This window comes from Sinocyclocheilus anshuiensis, unplaced genomic scaffold (assembly GCF_001515605.1).
Source record: "Sinocyclocheilus anshuiensis isolate Anshui unplaced genomic scaffold, SAMN03320099.WGS_v1.1 scaffold3295, whole genome shotgun sequence".
Lineage (NCBI taxonomy): Eukaryota > Metazoa > Chordata > Actinopteri > Cypriniformes > Cyprinidae > Sinocyclocheilus > Sinocyclocheilus anshuiensis.
In genome coordinates, this window is record NW_015546191.1 from 95265 (window position 1) to 116445 (window position 21181).

At 40.0% G+C, this 21181-nt stretch overlaps 1 protein-coding gene across 1 annotated transcript in view; it reads left to right on the top strand.

Annotated features, from left to right (window-relative positions):
* The window catches only part of mre11a (MRE11 homolog A, double strand break repair nuclease), a 99907-nt gene that overhangs the window by 74064 nt on the left and 4662 nt on the right, over nt 1-21181 (top strand). The window contains exon 14 of the mRNA XM_016503441.1: nt 176-237. Coding sequence (XP_016358927.1) covers nt 176-237 — 62 coding nt within the window. The remainder of the gene's footprint in view (nt 1-175; nt 238-21181) is intronic.

Below are 21181 nucleotides of genomic sequence, written 5' to 3' on the forward strand. Positions count from 1 at the left end.
ACAGGTTTTTTTTTTTTTTTTTTTTTTGTGGACTATTGGTGTTGTGATTAATCAGTAGTCATCTTTCATAGTGAACATGTCAGTGATTAGCATTTTGAATAGAAAGAGAGTGAGTGGTGAGATTCTTTGTTTAGAATGTTATTTTTTCTTACAGAAGAATTCATTTTATTCACAGCATTCCAGGGTTCAACCCAGAGGACTTCTCGTGGAAACACACCAAAGACATATGCTGAAGAGGTACACGCACATACCCCTAAATATATCTCAGCATGTCTTAGACCGGGCATACATAGTATGATTTTTGCTGTCATATGAGCTTGTACGCATTTTTGTAGCATTTTTTTTTTTCCGGTGGGAGAATGTGTCAATCGTTGATGCTCGTATGGTCACGGCTGGCAAATTTCACCAGTGTTGAGGTTAAGCTGAAAACAAGGTTGACCTCATGAGCAAACAGCAAAACTGTTTTACGATCTATCTATCTATCTTTAGATAGTTTTTTTTTTTTCTAACCTATGGTTCTGTAACCATAAAGGCTGCTGTGTAATTTGCCCCCTGACTAAGCATTTAAAGAATTATAGGGGAAGCATTTAAATAATCCTGTGAATGCAGAATCAAATCGTTAATCGAATCAAATTTAATTGTGAATCGAATCGAATTGAATCGTTGTGAATTTGCAAAAATCATTCTTGGATCGAATCGAAAACCTATGAATCGTAAATCGAATCGATTCGCTGTCTACCCAAAGATTCACAGCCCTAATATATATATATTCAGGACTCGACATTAACGCTTATCAAGTGGATTTTTCAAGTGGATTACAAGTGGATTTTGTGAAGGGGCAAGTGAAAGAGAATTTGACTTGCCTGACTGGACAATTAACCTGATGAAAATATCAATAACAAGCAATAACTAGGGCAGCACTGAAACATTGGTAAGAACGATTCTGATTTCATTACTTTCAGTGTAAACGGTGACTGATGACAGATAATGTATTGACAGTATCAAGGTTGTTGAGGCTCGTGCAGCCTGTCTGACTCACGTAGAAATCAAAACTAATAGGCGCACCAGCACACACAAAGAAACAAACATGAACAAACATACTGCAGTAGAAAAAAAAGATAAATATTCTATATAACATATGATATAGGTAAGCAACATCACACGACCTAGCACGATTGTAAATGTGACATTGATTTTATACAACAGTAGTTCAATAAACAAGTCGTTAATAATATTAACTGACTTATATTTTAGTGCTGTCAATCGATTAAAAAAAACAAACTAATTCATCACACATTTTTCTGAAATTAATCGCGAATAATCCCACCTAACATTAATGTTTTTAAAAATGCTTTTATATTGCAATAATTTCACATTCAATTTTCAAATTAATGTAGTAGTAGGTCTCCTTCAGTCGTTATCGAAGATGCGCCCTGTCATGAAGTCGTGTCAACACCTCCGGAACAGCACCGGCTATGGCAAATAAGGCTGATGCAGGAGAGACCGATTCTGCCACAGCGGATGCATGTATGTTTAAAAGTAGCGGTGTCATCAGACTCTCTTTGTTCTCTTGTCTTCCCTTTCCTCTGCTAAGGTCTGGATCTGTTCTTCCCCAAACCTAAGCTGTATCTGAAGGAGACTGCGCCAAATGTTGCTTTCAGCTGCAACGTCAACTCTGTATTGATGTTCAGAGCTTTTATATCACGCTTGCAGACATCTGTATAACGCAGGTGGAGACGGCCAACAGATCTTTTGCCAGAGGCTAATTCGCCATACAGGATGTCCTTTGGAATACGGCCATCTTCCATCCGGCGCACATGGCCGAGCCAGCGCATCCTGCGTTTGTCTAAGCAGCGTGCACGTGGTGGGGAGACCAGCGCATACAAACACCCAGGTGTTGGGTACTTTGTCTCTCCACTTTATGTTAAGGATTCGGCAAAGGCAGCGCAAGTGAAAGCTGTTCAGCCTTCGTTCTTGGTTGGTATATGTTGTCCATGTTTCACTGCCATAAAGTAGAGTGCTGACAATGCAGGCATTATACACTGCCATTTTTGTAGAGATTGACAAATTACTATTCCCCCAGACACAAGTGGTGAGTCGGCCTAGGATTGTTGCAGCCTTAACAATGCGCTTGTCGTTGATGGTGTACCCAAGATATGTAAACTTTGTGGACAACATCAAGTACGTGGTTGTCAATGGCAATGACAGGAGGAGTATCCACGTCTTGACTTAACACTTTTGTCTTTTGCAGGCTAATGTTCAGTTCAAAGTCATCACATGCTTGGGAAAATCTGTCCATGAGGCACTGAAGTTGTTGTTCAGTGTGTTAGATGATGGCAGCATCATCAGCAAAGAGCAGATCTCTAATGATGACCTTACGCACCTTAGTCTTTGCTTTCAGTCTTTTGAGGTTGAAAAGTTGCCCATCTGAAACAGGGTAGGAACAAGGACACACAACCTTGCTTCACACCGCTTTTGATGTCGAAGAGTTTTGATATGCTGTCTTGATACTGGATGGATGCCTTCATGTCATCATGAGATGAACTGATCAGGCTGTGCAGCCAATTTTCAAAAGTATGTTAAACAGCCCATTCTTACCGACCAGGTCGAATGCCTTGGTGAGATCAATGAAGATGATGTAAAGGGGCTTTTGCTGTTCTCTGCATTTTTACTGTAGTTGGCGGAAAGAGAAGATCATGTCCATAGTAGATCGTTCTGAGTGAAAGCCACACTGAGACTCAGGGAAGACACGCTGTGCCAGCTTTTGGAGCCGCTCAAGCAGAACACGGGCATAAAGCTTGCCTATGATACTAAGGAGAGAGATGCCCCTGTAGTTGTTGCATTCACTTCTGTCACCCTTATTCTAATAGAGGGTGACAATCTTGGCATCTCTCATGTCTCGAGGTACTGCTCCTTCACTCCAATACTGGCAGAGAACATCATGGAGGGGCTGCAGGAGTGAATTCTTGCAGATCTTGAGGAGGTCTGGGGGAATGCCATCACTGCCAGGTGCTTTGCCACTGGTAAGGCAGTCAACTGTCTTTCGGAGTTCCTCTAAATGATGGTTCAACACCTAGCTCCTCCATGATAGGCAAAGGTTCAATGACATTGGCATTGACATCACTGACAATGACAGTGCTGAGGTGGTTACAACATTCTCCCCAGAGTAAAGCTCTGAATAGTATTGTACCCATCTCTCCATCTGTTTCCCTTTGTCTGTGATTTGATCCCCACTTGCAGATCTAAGGGGGACAGTTTTACTATGAGTTTGGACCTAAAGCTCTTTTGATGCCCTCGTACATTCCTCTGATGTTGCCTGTAGCTGCTGCGGTCTGGATGTCGTCACTGAGCTGTTGCCAGTATTCATTGGCACATCTTCTTACTCAGGGGCGTCATGCACCTATTTTTTAAGGGGGCACAGTGTGCACAACAAACAGAAATGTGTTCACAAATACAGACATTAAAAGCAATATTCTATTTATTATATATTTATGCATCAAACAAATTGAAGCTCCTTTCCTTTCCTTTGATTAAATGGATAACTTTTTAGTTCTGTCTGAATGGGACCTCTCTTAATGTAATTCTCCCTGGCCAGACGATCTTTTGGGATAATGAAGTCTGAATCTTCTTCTAAAGAGGCAAAGCAAGTAATGCAACATGTATTAGTCTAAGCAAACAACAATAAACTCCTCCCTTGTCTCTGAATAACCAAGCTAGCCTTTCCTACCTTGAACAGTGACAGTCTTCCCTCACTCATCTGCAACCTCCTGCCCTCCTCCTATCTGCCTGCTGCAATCTACAGTAATGTGGTAAGAAGATGAGAGCATTCTTAAAAAAAACACATCATGGTGACACTTTACAAAATACTATTTGTTAATGAATAAATGTTTCAAAGATGCCATAGAATGCATTGATACAATATTTTAAAATGTTCTCTGATATCTACATAGAAGGTATGTGGTTTAGGTAAAAGCAAAAATTATCCAGAAATGGTTTTAATTGTCCATTTACAACCCTAGGATTTGTCCCTAGAATGAAATGGTCTGTTATTACCTTATTTGGAAGGGTAATGAATAATAATGAAATAATGTTGAGCTCTGCTCTGATTGGCTGGTTCACAGTGCGGCTCATTTCAGTAGCTCACAAATCAAATAGATCTCTACTGTCCGGCGTGAGCGAGAGTTGTGAGTGAGGGCGCGAACGCAGCCTCTGTGTTGCCAGATCCAGCTGTTATAAGCGTTTTTGGACTTGTTTTTCCCATTTTTTTTTACACTTTAGAAAGTTAATAAAGTAGGACGTTGCAGTTTAGGGTCAGCAATAACTTTATCTTATCTTAATTGCAAAAAAAAATATTTGTATTTATTTATCGGTTTTTGTTTGTTCTAATAGCAATATCTGGCAACACTGCATCAATGATTCGGCTGTGCAGGTCCGGCTGGCCTAGAACTTGGGCTGGTATACATTATGCAAATGTTGGGGGCGTAAACATTAATGATCCCGACTGTAAAGTCGCAGTCGGTGTTATGTTGGGATTCGCCTCTTTTTCAGTGGTCTTTTGCACGCACGAGATTTACATAAGGAGGAGGAAACAATGGTGTTTGAGGCTCACGGTATGTCATTTCCATGTACAGAACTCTTATTATTCAACTATGCCAAGGTAAATACAGTTTTCCATTCTATGGCACCTTTAAGAATTGTAAACAAATAATGACATTGTGACGAGTGGGGCGGGGCCGAGAGCCGTGGGAGCGGAGCGAGGCCGGTGGAGTGAATGATAATGAGGGACACCTGCGCCACACACTGGTCTCGAGTCCCACGGAGGAGCTCCGGAAGGATAAAAGGAGGAGTGACGACAGTGAAAGACGAGAGAGGACCAGGCCTGGACTTTATTTATGTTGTTTTGGTTCTGTTTGTGCGTGGCAGTCGTCCGTGAGGGGCTGTTGTGCTATTTTCAGTTTTGTGTTTATTTTGTTATTAAATTATGTTTAAATGTTCGCCGGTTCTTGCCTCCTTCTTCCCGGATCTACGAACTTGGTTACAGACATATTTTAGTTGCAGCATTTACTACTCTTGCTTAATGTTTTTAATGTCTTAATGTCTTTCTCCAAGCCTCCAAAATGCATCTGTGCATCGATCTGCCTCAACTGCAGTGACCATTAGATCAGACATCCGATCCTGTGACATTGTGGTTCTCAGTCTGTTTTTGATTAATTTTAGTGAAGAGAAGCACCTTTCATTACTGCAAGATGTCACGGGAAGTGTGATAATAAGTTGGCAAAGTTTACTGAGTTCAGGGTATGCCATTTGATATTTCCTCTCAACCATATAAATGAAAATGTCCATTAGACTGCTAGGACGTTGCTCTTCCCTTTGCAGTCTGTGGATGAACATCCTGTACTCAACTTCAGCTGTTTCCATATTCACATCTCCAATGAAAAATTCACACAGAGATTTCAAGTGTGGAACATTTTCAGTTGAAGGCTTTGTCAAACAGATAGTGTGTTTGAGGAGAGGCAAGGTTTCACTGTTGAATCTGTCAGTGATACTTTGTATGGCGAGGTCCAGTGTTGCAAAATAATAACTGACTTTCATCTTATCCTTCTGGCTAAGCAGAGTTTGGCTAATGTTGTGTTAATAGTTGAGGCTAGTTTTACTGTTTCAGTCAACATCTCTTCAAAAACATCATCAGATCACATTGAAACTAGCTGTTCTCTACAGTATTCAACCAGCAGAGGAGCTGTACTAATGTCCATGTCTTCTTTTTGGAGATATCTTGAGAGAACACCTGTTACTGACAGAATTTTACTTAGTGCCACCAGATGCAAGCAGAACTCAAAATCAATGGCTTTGGTCAGTGCCATTGCAGTACCTGATGACTCTTTGTCAAATCTATCACCTGTCTGAATTCGTTCAAGGGTCTCAATCACAGGGCAGGGTTTCCAGAAGAGCTCTGCAGTTGTCTGTTTTTGCTGACCATCTTTTGGTGCTTAATGATTTTAGTTTCTGGGGTTTACTGTGGTCTCTTTCACTTGCAAGCATCTGTTGAACATCAATGAAGAGGCTATGTCTTTTAGCAGATCCTTCGATGAATGAGTAGAGTTGATCAACTAACCCAAAAAAGTTACATGTGGCTGTGTTCTTGCAGCACATATCAACTACAACAAGATTTAGACGATGAGCATAGCAATGTACAAAGTATGCTTTCTCACTCCTCTGTTTTATGATTGCCTGAACACCTTTATAGACACCTGACATGGCAGCACAGCCGTCATAGCCTTGTCCTCTTATATTTTTCACATCAAGACCGAACTTCTCTAATGTTTTCAGCAGATAGCTGGCTAGGCCAGTGCCAGATGTGTTTTTGCATGAATGACATCAATCAAGCACTCATGAATCTTGGCTTCCTTGTCAACAAACCGAAGAATGATTGACAGTTGGTCCTGTTTAGAGGAGTCAGGAATAGTGTCAAGACAGACAGCATAGAATGTAGCTGCTTTCACATCATCTATGATTTTACTCCTGACTTCATTTCCTAAGCAACTGATCATCTCATTTTGGCTTTTTGCTGAGATGTAGGATGGAACTCCTTTTGGGTTTTTCCGTGATGACTCAAGATGAGTTTGAAGCACTGTGTCATATCTTGCCACAAGATCTGTTACTTTCCTAAAAAACACCTTTGTTTTTTTAAACATCTGACTCATCATGTCCCCTAAAAGGTGGTCTAAGTCTGGCTAATGTGGAGGTTATATCTGTTAACCTAAGCAGTGCATCATATCGGTTTTCTCTCTCCTTTGTTTGAAGTTTAATCTGATTTGCTTTTTGAGTAGAAAGTTGCTCATCAACAGGTGTTGTTATTAAATGCATATGCCATTTTTGAAGTTCTCAATATGATCCTGACTTTCATTGTGCCTGGAAAAGCCTTTCACTGTCTCTAAAGCAGATTTCCAGTCCCTAAATCCTTCCAGTGCAAATTTCCTGTCAAAATGTTCAGAACATCCAAAAACTCTGCAGGGGAAACAATACACTGAATTGGTGGATATGTTGTATTCTAGCCACTTGTATTTTTCAAACCAGTTTTTATTAAAGCTCCTTTCCTTTCCTTTGATTAAATGTTTTGGATGACTTTCTAGTTCTGTCTGAATGGGACCTCTCTTAATGTAATTCTTGCTGGCCAGTCGATCTTTTGGGATAATGAAGTCTGAATCTTCTTCTAAAGAGGCAAAGCAAGTAATGCAACATGTAATAGTCTAATCAAACAACAAAAAAACTCCTCCCTTGTCTCTGAATAACCAAGCTAGCCTTTCCTACCTTGTACAGTGTCAGTGACAGTCTCCCCTTGCACATCTGCAACCTCCTGCCCTCCTCCTATCTGCCTGCCGACATCTACAGTAATGTGGTAAGAAGATGAGAGCATTATTAAAAAAACACATCAATAAATGCTTAAAGAATTGTAATAATGACATTTTAGTTACAGCATTTACTATTCTTGCTTAATGTTAAGTAACTTTTTTTCCCCAAATATATTTATTTGCATTTGTTTTAATACAGAACAATACATAAAAAATAATAATCATAAAAAAAAGAAAAATATACATAAATAAAAGAAAACACATACCCAAGTAAGAGAACCTTATAAGAACAACAAGGCAGGTCTCATTTTACAATTTAACTGTTACCTCTTCTGAGTTATTAGTTATTTTGATAAAGAAATCACATTATGTAGTGGAGATACCCAGTACAAAAGAGATGAGTAATATATATATCAGTCATCCCCCGTTGTCAAGTCCTCTTGGTTACAATAGCGTAAAAAAGGAGTCCAAATATTATAGAAGTCTTTAAGTTTCCCTTTAACTGCATAAGTCAGCTTTTCCATGGCGAGGTTGTTAGTCATTTCTTTAATCCAAAGCATAGAGGAAGGACCTTGTATCTCCTTCCATTTTAAAGCAATAGCCCGCTTGGCCTGAAGCAAACTAAAGTCAATTAGTTTGCATTTATTGGTGTTCACCACAAAATTTACTGGGTATATATGAAATAAACAGAATTTGGGAGAACAAAAAGAACATTCTTCTCACAATTTACCAATCATAACAAGAGTATTCTTCCAAAATTTTTGAATCTCAATACACTCCCACATGCAATGGTAAAGGGTTCCAATTTCTTGTTTACATTTTAAACAACTGTCAGGAATATTTGGATTAAACTTATGTAATTTAACCGGGGTAATATATATCCTCATGAGCCATTTATATTGCAGCAATCTGCATCTAGTATTGACACTATATGTTTGGGCAAACAAACAAGAATCACTCCATTCATCTTTAGAAATATCTTCCTGTAGGTCATTTTTCCATGCAGTTAAATTGGACATCGAACTCTCTTTTGAACCCTCTAAAAGTATATTATAAAAAAAAGATAGATTGCCTTTATCCCTTAAATGTTTTAAAGTATGATCTTCTATAGTAGACAAAGCAGGCTCTAAATAAGTTGTCATTTCCAAGTGTATAAAACTTCTTATTTGTAGATATTTGAAGAAGTTTTTGTTAGGAATATCATATTCTCTCATCAATTGTTGGAATGACATCAATTTACCATCCTTATATAAATATTTTACTTGTTTTGCTCCCTTACCTAAAGAGCTTCATACCATACGCAAATAGAATTTCTAAGGAAAGGATTATGTGTAGATCTTTTTAGTATTTTAACTGAAGAAGAATAAAGATACATATGTAATGGAATTGTTATTCCATTTTTTTCCATATCTATCCATGCAGGAGGGTCTATTTCTATGAAGTAATACATAGCCGAACATAATTGAGCTGCCCAATAATAAAGTTTCATATTTGGTACTTTAAGTCCTCCCCGTTCGTATGGTAAATAATGTAGGGACAGACGTAACCGAGGACGTTTGTTATTCCATATAAGCCTTATGAACACTTTCTTGAGTGTTACAAAGAATGTAGCTGGAAGAGGAAGAGGAATTGACTGAAAGAGATACAAGAATTTAGGTAGAATTTACATCTTTATAATATTTATATGTCCAATCATAGAGATTGGCAATGCATTCCATCTCTCGAACGAATCCATGACTTTTTTCATTAATGGGTCATAATTAATTGAAATTATCTCTTTTATATTTGGGACTATCTTAATTCCTAAATATGTAAACCCTTCCTGAGAATTGAAAAACTGCCTATTGTTCGTAGAGTTTCTCCTTTCATCCCCATTTAATAATAGCAAAGCACTTTTATTATTGTTAACTTTGTACCCTGAGAACTCTCCAAATACTCTTAATAAAGTGTTAAGTGCTCGAATAGAATATTCTAGATTACTAAGAAAAATGACAATATCGTCTGCAAACAGAGATAAACGGTGTTCTCTCTCACCTATTATTATACCTTTAATTTCTGGACTACTCCGAATTGCCATTGCAAGGGGTTCTACTGCGAATAAAAACAACAAAGGGGACAATGGGCACCCTTGACGTGTGCCTCTACTTAGATTAAAGGGCATTGAGATTTGATTATTTGTTATTATTTCTGCTTGTGGATCATTGTAAAGTAATTTGATCCATTTAATATACCCATCACCCAGCCCAAATCTCTTAAGCACCTCAAAAAGATACCTCCATTCAATCCTGTCGAAGGCTTTTTCCGCGTCCAACGACAAAATTGCATGGTCCTTGGCATTTTGTTTTTTATATACTATATTTAAGACTCTTCGTATGTTATGAAAGGCTTGTTTTCCAAGCACAAACCCATTTTGATCATTCATGATAAGGTTTGGTATATACGTTTCAATTCTTTTAGCTAGGGCCTTACAAAGAATCTTAGTATCACATGACATTAAAGATATGGGCCTATAAGATGATTTTTCATTGGGAGGTTTACCTGGTTTTAATATAAGAGTAATTAGTGCTGATCTCAGAGAAGGGGGTAATATTCCTTTTCCCAAGGATTCATTAAACATTTCAAGTAAGTGCGGTAGAATTTTCCCTGCAAATGTTTTATAGATTTCCATCGGAAGGCCATCCGGCCCAGGGGCCTTACTGTTATTCATGTCCTGTAGGGCCTCTGAGAGCTCTTCTATACTTAGATTCTTCTCTAAATTACTTCTTGTCTCCTCTGATAATTTTGGAAATTGAATTTTATCAAGAAAATTATTTTGCCCCTCTAAATTGTTGGTGTTTTCCAATTTATACAAATTTTCATAATACAATTTAAAAATATTATTTATTTCCAATGGATATACAGTTTTCTCCCCATTCTCTAAGAACATTGAATTGATGGCTCTATCTGTTTGTATTTTTTTAATTCTCCACGCTAGCAGTTTTCCTGATTTTTCCCCCTGATCATAATAGGACTGTTTTAGCCACATTAAATTCTTAGATATTTTACTACTAGTTATTTTATTATATTTGGCTTTTAGTAAACCAAGTTATTTCTGCTTTGCAGGGTCATTATTGCTAAACAGATGCTGTTCCAGTATTTTAATTTGTTTCCCCAAGTTTTCTAATTGTGCCCGATAAATTTTGGATCTATATCTTGTATAACTTAATATCTCCCCTCTAATATATGCCTTGAAGGCCTCCCAAACTGAGGCACTCATCTGATTTGTATTGACTAAAAAGTATAGGTCTATTTTATTATCCAGAAATTTTACAAAATCATGATAAAGAAGCCAACTTGCTTGAAATCAAAATCTGGGAGGGGGGGGAGTACAAGATTATCTGTTTGGATTGTAAACGTGATCGGGGCATGATCGGACAATAGGATACTATCATACCAACTTTTACCTACCTTCGCCACCAAACCATTGGAATTAGAAAATAATCTATTCTTGGAAATGTTTTATATGTATTTGAAAAGCATGAATATTCTTTCTTGCTTGGATTGAGATACCTCCAAATCTCAACTAAATTTAAATCAGTCATATACTTCAAAAGAGGTTTTTTGGACTGTTGATGGGTACTATCTACTCCTGAAGAACGATCATACTCTGGGTTTTGTACACAATTAAAATCTCCTCCAATTACATAATTTCCGGGATATGCTGATATAGTTTTAAACTATACATTTAAACCAGCAAGGTGATTAGCCGAAATATTCCGTTTCTGCTGGAATATAATCAATTTCAATTCCACGCAAAATTTAAACATCTTGACAACTTGAACATAGAAATTATAGTGTATCCTTGACTTTGATAACTAAACACAGAGTTCAAGTCCTGATGAGTCCACACTTACTTGTGTTACAGTGTTTAAGCAGTGGTACGTATTGACCGAACAAAGTCATCCGCCTCAGCGACAGATTTAAAGACATGACGCTGGCCGTCGTGCGTGCTCCTCCAATTACATAATTTCCGGGATATGCTGATATAGTAAAAAATGAAGGGTCATCTACATTAGGAGGGTATATGCTTATTAAATTAATATGTGACGTCAAAATTATACCATTAAGAATTATGTATCTCCCTAACGGGTCTATATATTGCTGTTTTAGCCGAAATGGAATGGACTTATGTATAAGAATCATGACTCCTCTGGCTCGAGAGGTGAAAGATGCATTGAAAACTTGTCCTGGCCATCTCTTAGTGACTCTACTAATATCTTCTTTTAATAAATGAGTTTCTTGTAGAAAGATTATGTTTGATTTCATTTGTTTCAGTCGACCTAGTACTTGTTTAAGTTTTACCAAATTATTTAGTCCTCTTATATTCCAGCTACAAATATTTATCTCCGAGTTATTAACCATTTACCTACTTATATAACCATGTAGATGCAGCTGTGCCTGGGTGTATGATACAGAATATAGAACAGAAGGGAAAGGAGAAAAAAAAAACAAGCTTGCATAAACAACCCCCCGCCATCCCACCCCACCTGCATTCCCCCAAATGGAAAGCATAATAATCCCCCTTACAATGAACTTTGGTTATGAAACATGTTTGATCCATATAATATGGAGCAACATTTAGCAAGCCTGCTCTCATTACTATCAGCCTGGGCTCGCTACCCAATGAAGAACATAACTGGGCCATGAATCTTATACTAAATCCCACCCTATAGAACATCGGCCTAGCTTAGATTGACTCATGTGCATCTATTCATGAACTGGTTTACTCATATAAATGAAAATATTGGAGAAAGAAAAAAAAACATTTAAACTATACATTTAAACCAGCAAGGTGATTAGCCGAAATATTCCGTTTCTGCTGGAATATAATCAATTTCAATTCCACGCAAAATTTAAACATCTTGACAACTTGAACATAGAAATTATAGTGTATCCTTGACTTTGATAACTAAACACAGAGTTCAAGTCCTGATGAGTCCACACTTACTTGTGTTACAGTGTTTTTAAGCAGTGGTACGTAGTGACTGAACAAAGTCATCCGCCTCAGCGACAGATTTAAAGACATGACGCTGGCCATCGTGCGTGACTATCAGGTGCGCTGGGTAAAGCATCCCGTATCGAATTTCCATGTCTCTTAAGTTGTGCCTTTACTCCGTCAAGCTGTCGTTGGCGTGTCTCAGCTGATAGATCTGGAAAAAAGCTAATCCGTTGTCCTTCATATCTTAACTCCTTCATTTTCCTAGCCGCCCTCAAAGCCTTCTCCCTGTCCTGGTAATTCAGGAACTTCATCACGATCGCTCTTGCAGTTGACGGGTGGTTCGGGTTAACTTGTCCTACGCGGTGTGCTCGTTCAATGACAGGTGGAGATCTGAACTCATCCTTCAGAATCGTGGGGAATAAATTCTCAATGAAGGCACACATATTAGATCCTTCTGTTTTTTCGGGCAGTCCAATTAGTCTCAGATTAGAATGCCTTCCTCTATCCTCCAAATCCTGTACCTTGTTTTGTAGAAATTCTGTTGTTTCTTCGAGTTTTTAACTTTGTGTTGAAGGGCTGAGACGTCCTCTTCAGTTTGTGCGATCCTCTCTTCAGCCACTCCTATTCTTTGCGCTTGTGACAGTAGATCTGATTTTATGCCGTTTATAGCGTCCATGGTGTCAGTGAATTGTCTCGAACAATCAGCTTTCAAAGACTGAACCGCACGTAGGATATCGCCATTTGTGGCCACGTTATCTTCACTCTGTGGCTCGGCTAGCTTCTTGCTAGCTAGCACCTTGCCTTCCTCCTCCATCTACCCAGACGGCTTCGGATTCAGATGCTGTGCAGGTTTGGTGGTTTTGGGTGGCATTTTGTCCCACCGAACTTTAAAGTGTTTTCAAACACTTATTATATGAGTTCTAGCCTTTCTGAAAGAGTTTAAACGAATATTCAGCAGCGAGCCCGATTCAAGTGACTTATCAGCTGCACGTGATGTTAAGTGTTTCCAACTAAGCAAGCCAGAGGCGACAGCGGCAAGGAACCAAAACTCCATCGGTGACCGAATGGAGAAAAAGACCTTGGGAGAAACCAGGCTCAGTCGGGGGGCCAGATCTCCTCTGGCCAGACAAAACCAGCAGTTCAATTCCAGACTGCAGCAAAGTCACATTGTGCAGAGGACTCAACTGGTTCCTGTGGTCTTTTCCCGGTGGCCGTCTAGGAGACAAGGTCCTCACTGGGGGTCTGTCTTTGCGAATTGTGCAGAGGACTCATCTGGTTCCTGTGGTCTTGTCTCGGTGACCGTCTAGGAGACTAGGTCTTCACTGGGGAGACTTGATCTGTCTCTGGGGCTCATCTAGTTGTCCTGGTCTCCGCTGACATTCAGGGCTGTAGAGGTCATCTCTAGGTGCTGATCCACCATCTGGGCTGGATACGGACTGGATCCAGGTGACTTCAGTGACCATCTGATCTGGATACAGACTGGATCTGTGGCTACGGTGACCTCGGAATAAGAAAGAAACAGACTAATATCAGTGTAGATGCCATTCTTCTAACGATGTAGCAAGTACATTGGGTGTTATGGGAAGTGTTACCGGTTCCGGTTGTCATGCATCCTAAAAATCCTTTAACGGGTTTGAATATTAGAAATGTGTTAGTGTGTTATGTGTAAGCCAGGTTAAAGAGATGGGTCTTTAATCTAGATTTAAACTGACAGAGTGTGTCTGCCTCCCGAACTATGTTAGGTAGGTTATTCCAGAGTTTGGGTGCTAAATAGGAAAAGGATCTGCCGCCCGCAGTTGATTTTGATATTCTAGGCATTATCAAATTGCCAGAGTTTTGAGAACGCAGCGGACGTGGAGGACTACAATGCAATAAGAGCTTGTTCAAATACTGAGGTGCTAAACCACTCAGGGCTTTATAAGTAATACTCAAGATTTTAAAATCTATACGATGTTTAATAGGGAGCCAGTGCAGTGTTGACAGAACCGGGGTAATATGGTCATACTTCCTGGTTCTAGTAAGAACTCTAGCTGCTGCATTTTGGACCAGCTGGAGTTTGTTTATTAAGCGTGCAGAACAACCACCCAATAAAGCATTACAATAATCTAACCTTGAGGTCATGAACGCATGAATTAACGTTTCTGCATTTGACATTGACAGCATAGGTCATAATTTAGATATATTTTTGAGATGGAAAAATGCAGCTTTATAAATGCTAGAAACGTGGCTTTCAAAGGAAAGTTTGCTATCAAATAGCACACCTAGGTTCCTAACTTATGACGAAGAATTGACAGAGCAGCTATCGAGTCTTAGTGTTCTAGGTTATTATATGCGGAGGTTTTAGGTCCGATAATTAACACCTCTGTTTTTTTCAGAATTTAGCAGTAAGAAATTACTTTTTAATGTTAAAATTTAACAATTATTTAAATTAACATCAATGTGGATTCATAAATAAATAATACAATCCTATTGTACAGTGTTACAGACATTACAGTGCTCTGATTTCTAGGGACCAAAACCACAATGACCTGTACATATTGATGTACAATTTGTGTATATTTTATGGGCTGATAGATGTGCATACATACTACCTTCAATAATATTGTAGGTCTCAGTGCTTGATCCTGCCTTAAGTGATTTACGTATTTTCTTAGTTCTGTCTCAGTTTGGTCTCCACAAATTTTGCAGCCTCTGCTAGGACAATGAAGGTCTTGAACTGTCCGTTATTCTGAACGTGGAGCTTTGCTGGGACGCAGAGACTGTGTGTCACCTCTAATTTTCTCATTTCAAGCAAATTACCTAATTGAACACCCACCACTGTTCCATTACCTCTGCAGTATAATCCAGAAAAGTATATAACTTTTGTACAAGTTGCGGTCTTGGAGAAATCAAAGAATTAATTCCTTTTTTGAAAGACATGCACTTGTGCAATGATCATGCAGGGCATCTGTCTCTCTTGCGGCCTTGGTCTGAGAGCACAGTGAGCACAGTCAATGACCAGTGGTCCCTGAAAATGAGTCTCTCCCAGTAGTTTAGGTATCAGTGCATTGACAAATTCAATCAATCTCCTCTCGCTCTGGGACACCACTGCATTTTATATTATCACATCATGATCACCCTTCTAAGTCACTGAACTTCACTCTAAGAGTTTTATTCATCTGTTGCAAGTCAGTCAGAGCCACCTCCAGTAAGCGGCCCTCATGATCCTGTGTCTGACTCTTAACAGTCTCCACTCTCTCCGCAAATTCCACAACAATGTGTGTAGAGACTGAAAGTCTCCCTCAAACTTATCTTTTATGGTTGCAAAAATCTTGTTTCACACACCTATGGCAATTCACCATTGCCGTTGGCATAAGCATTAGCTTTTTCACCGCTAGCCGACAGCTGAAGTCCAGTGCTTTCCAAGGCTAAGAATTTTAGCTCCCTTTTGATACTACACTCGTACTGCGTCTTGCTAGACGCATATGGGAAAAAAGCCTTTTTTCTCCTGAACTGAAGCCTTTTTTCATTCACGCAGTGAAACTGCACGGCCATTGGTTCGTGCAGTGTATTAAAAAACAAACCAATGGCTAGGCAGCGGAGCTGCACGAGCCTATGGCGACGAAGCCCACCAAGCCTGCCAAAGCCCGCCAGAATGGGCAGGGCATCTGGCTATATAAGCGGGCATCCGCCACAGGATTATCAGATTTCTTCTCCTTCAGTGACGACTCTACGCTCATCGCTGATCCTGAAAGCCTGCTCGCCGTTGACACGCTTTCGCAGCTGGAATCGGAAAAATTGTTGGCAAAACATCTTTCCAAAGAAATTTTCAGTAGACAGAAAATACATAAAACAGTTTTGAAAGTTGTATGTATGTCACGCCTCGCAGCTGGATTGAGACCTCCCTGCTTGGCTGCCCGGCTCTCTTCGCGCCTCAGCATCGCAGCAGTTCCGGTCCTGTTCCCCTGCCGCCATCCGGCGATACTGAAAGAGCTTATTTGCAGTCTCTGTGATATTTGCAAGGTTATAAAGCTCAACTCCAAAGTCTACCCCAGGAGATTTTCTTTTTAACAGAAAATACTTTTCAAGAACAAATGGCTCATTGGGACTACAACTTGATTCTTCTGGATCTTGCAAAGTCACAATGTCACTCATTTAAATAATCCCCACTCATGGGTGAGGCCTTGTTGAGCTGCTTTAGTAGCATGTTGTTGTGGCATGTTGGTGCCATGTCGAAGAGACGCTGTTTCTTCCACCCTGGTTCCAAAACCCTTTGCAGGTAAGCCATAAAAGAGCAAATTCTACACTGTAAAAAAAGTTAGTTAAATTTACGGTAAAATACACAGCAGCTGTGGTTGCCAGAACTTTACCGTAAAAAATACGGTAGCAACATTTTAGGTTTTACAGAACTGTTTAAATTTACAGTGAAAAAACGTATTTCATTAACTGATACAATGTTAATATGCAAACCTTTGAGTTAACTCATTTTATTTGCAGAAACCGACTGCACTTAAATTGGCATTTGTTTATAAACTAATATTTATAATGTTTAAGTAACACAAACATATTGGTCTTAAGAACTATTTTTCTTAAGTCCATGAAGAAAAACCTACTGATTTATGCAGTCATTAAAAGCATCAATTCAACTCAAATCTCTTGCAGATAACAGCAGCACACATTCATGTGTGATTGAAATTATTGAAGAGATTCACACTGCATCAGTAACTACACAGTTACTGCCTTTAAATAAAACAACAAGCAGCATAACATCAGTGTTTCTCTGTCCGTCCTTTACTTAAACACAGGCTCTGCTCTCCAGCACAATGGTGACCAACAAAACACAACAGGAAGTTGACTTAGGTTTTATAGTATTTTGATGTTTTCTTTTCTTGATTTTACGGTGAAATGCCGGCAGCTGTGGTTGCCAGTAATCTATTTTTTTACAGTTTGCTTCCGTAAATTAAATTAACAGTATATTTCTGTTAAAAATACATTTCACAGTGTGTTTTTCTTCATCTCACACATTTAACCCCTTTAATCCCACAGCAAAATCCTCAGTTTTAAAGAGCACTTATATGTGTCCACACTACAGAGTGTTGAAGTGACACTGAAGCGGTGATGAAGTTAATGAGATAATTAAGGAGGATTAAACAGCTCCACAAACAGCATCACCATCTACTTATTACTAACCAGTGTGACTTTATTTCGGTCATATGTGTACAAAAGCTCTTATTGATATTTTAGGTGTTGTACTTTCATTTGAAGTCACCATAATGGCGATCGGTGTTTGCTTTAGTTGGGCTCTTGAACCTTGACTTTCTAAAAAAAGTTTTTCTTTGGTTGCTTAAATTAGCTGTGTTTATTTAACGCAGTTTTTATAGCAAGAAAAGCCAAAAGAATCTATGATTAGATAAAACTGGTGTTTGTGATGTCAAGACCATCATGAACTAATCTGTTTCACTGATCTCACTTAATGTTTAGTCTATTATTAAGTGTGTAACATATAACTAATACTCTTGAGTTGCACCACTGATACTACCGCAATCATTGTGAAACATTCCTAAGCACAATACGCAGAAATAAAAGCTTTGAACTATGGCAGAACTTAAACACACACATACATCAACAGTCAGCCCATGAATCACAACATTGGTGACAATCAAAGAAAAAATTCATGCTGCAATGCATGCTGGGAGTTTTGTACTGGCACCCAGCATGCATTGCGGCATGATTTTTTTAATTAATAATAGTCACCATTGTTGAGATTAATGTGCTGATTCTTGATGTCTGTGTGTCTAAACGGTGCTGTAGCTCTAAAGGTTTTGTGCATAATATTAATATTAGTCACCATTGTTGAGATTCATGTGCTGATTCTTGATGTCTTTGTGTCTAAACGGTGCTGTAGCTCTAAAGGTTTTGTGCATAAAATGTTTTTAAATTTCTTCACAATAGTTTGTCAACATATCATGTAGAGTCATAGTAGTACCATAAACAAAAAAAAAATCAACCCATGTAATTAGACACTAATTGAGATCAGTGAATAAGGTCATGAGATGATTATTTCATCATCATTAAACATTATCAAAACCACTTAATTACAATTTCTCTCGGCTCTTCTTGTCATAACAAATGTGCTTTACATACACAGATACAACAGCAGAGAAAAACTAACATTAAAGAGTCAAGGGTCAAGAGCACAACTAAAGCAACCACTGATCGCCAAAATGGTGAGGCCAAACAAAACATTTTCAATACAATATAAACCTTGGTTAATTCTCAAAGAATTTTTGTAGATATATCACAGAAATAAAGTGAGTCTAGTTAGTAATGAGTGAAGCTGGTAATGCTGTTTGTGGAGTTGTGTAATCCTCTGCTGTTTTATTTTGGTTCATTTCATCTAAGGATGTGGCTGGAAGTCAGTTGTAGTTTTGTTTCTTGTTCTTTCCTTCAGTGATTCTGCTTGTTAACAGCAGCTGTTCATCAGTGTCTGAATTCACTCATTTGTTTTCAATCACTCGGTCTAGTGGACTATATAGTGAACTAATGTAGGGAATAGTGAATGAGGGTGTAGGGTGTGATTTCAGACACAGTCTATGAGTTTTGACTCTGAGGCTACTTTCTCTAAAACAAAGGTTAGATCTATTACAGTTATTCACCGTATATTGTAAGGAAACTTACTGTAAATCATTTAACAGGTTTTTACTGTGGCATTTCTACAATCTTTTACCGTTAATATCATGATCATTTTTTACAGTGTAGCAACGTTGTTGCAAATGTCGCGCTGCGAGTGTGGCTCGTGCAGGGAATCTTGCACGATGCAGAAGGGAAGTGAGTGCTGTCACCTGTCTGGGCAGCCCCCACGCAGAGACTGCTCGCTCACTGAGACTGAATGCTCTCGTTGAAAGCATGAGTCTTGCCCTTCTCCATTCGCGGACCATTTTCACTGAAGGCAGCCCCGCTCTCCCGTTTCCCCTTTCTCAGTGAGCCTCGGAGAGGGAAACAGCAGAGTCAGGGAATAAGCAACTGGGTTGACTGATCTCATGCCGGCACTGTGCCCGCGTGCTCTCTCTCCCCGTTGCACTCGCATCTGCCGCAGAAGGGCAGTGAGCTGCACGCTTACTGAGACAGAATGCTCATTCAGAGCATGAGTCTCGCTCTTCTCCACTCGCGGACCGCCTTTCACTGAAGGCAGCCCCGCTCTCCTGTTTCTTCTCTCTCAGCAAGCCACGGAAAGATAAATGGTGAAGCCTGGGAACTAAGCAACCGGGTCGGAGCGATCTCATGCCGACACAGAGCCTGCGTACTCGCTTCGATCTGTGTCTTGCACGTAAGGATCAGTGTCCCTCTTTACATCGAGCGGCTCTATTCTCCTAAGTAGATCGGAGCAGATGCTGCCACTGGCAGCTTCGAATTGTGCGTGTCACTATGACTGCGCTCACAGACACGGGCTGCTGTTACCACGAAAGCGGTCTGCCCCTGTTCGTTCGTGGAAGGCGGCCCTGCCTCCCTGCTCTCATGTTTCTCTCCTCCCAGTTACCTCGGAGGAAGCAACGGCGAGCTCGCGGGTTGAGAAATCAGGCAGAGCAATTTCATGCTGACACACATCAGGCGTGCTTAATCTGCCAGTGTGTGTTACACGTGAGAATCAGTGCTCCTTGTTCACGAGCAGCTTAATCCTCCTGGGCAGGTCAAAGCAAAACGCTGGCAGCTTCGCATTTGTGTGTGCGTCGCTAAGTCCCACCTCCCCCGCGCTTGTGTTTCTCTCCTCCCAGTTACTCGGAGGTAGAAATCCTCCCCTCATCCGCTACGAGAGGATTTGAGAGAATGCGCGCAGCATATTTGATCTGCCAGAGTGTTTACACATAAAGATCATCAACTCCTCTTCTAACAAGTGGTTTGATCTTTTTAGGTGGATTAAAAGAGAATGCTGTCACTAATGATTATTATCACTGACAGCTTCAAATTGAACGCGTCTGGGCCACGCCCACGCTGAGGCTGCGCGCACGGGGGCTGACAGCTCTGCTATGAGAGCATTAAGTCTAGCAAAGCATTTTTTGAAAGCATTCTCAGGGAAAGCAAATTTCCTCTTCTGAGTGTGGGGTCCCCATACGGCGACCAGCCTCTCAATTTAATCCAACCCCTTGTCACACGGGCTGAGGCCTGTCGGGCCATCCCTGTAGTGCCAATCTGGGTGTTGGAGATAATAAAACGAGGTTATTCACTGCAGTTTGCTCAAATACCCCACGATTCAGCTGCGTGGTTTCCACCTCAGCTTAGAGCAAAGATGCACACGTCCTGCGCTTAGAGGTGATGAATTTGCTGGCGATAGGAGTCGTAGAAACTGTTCCCCCAGCTCAGAGCGAGTCAGGCTTCCATAGCCACTACTTCCTCGTCCCCAAAAAGGATGGTGGCCTCCGGCCCATCCTCGATCTCAGACACCTGAATCACGCCCTCATGAAAAGGTCGTTCAGGATGACTATTCTGAAACAGATCCTTGCGCGAATTCTTTTCCCTGGTTCTTTTCCCTGGACGCATACTGGCCCCCCGCACTTTTACGAAGCAGTGTTAATTTCGTCAACGAAGACGACGACGAAAAATATTCGTTAACGAAATTTTTTTTTCTGTGACTAAGACGAGACATTGACGAGCTAAAACTTATATCTGATGATAAAAACTATGACGAAATGTATGCCGCGTCTTCGTTAACAAGACGAGACGGGACTATAATGTTATTTGAGGACTACCAGACATTCAAAATACATCCTATGATCCTAAAATGTGCTTCCCTGTCATTGGATTGCAATCGGATAAGGGGCGTTCGCATATCTAGTCTCAGTATGGCAGCCGCAGTGGATGGATAGGCTACCAAAATGCA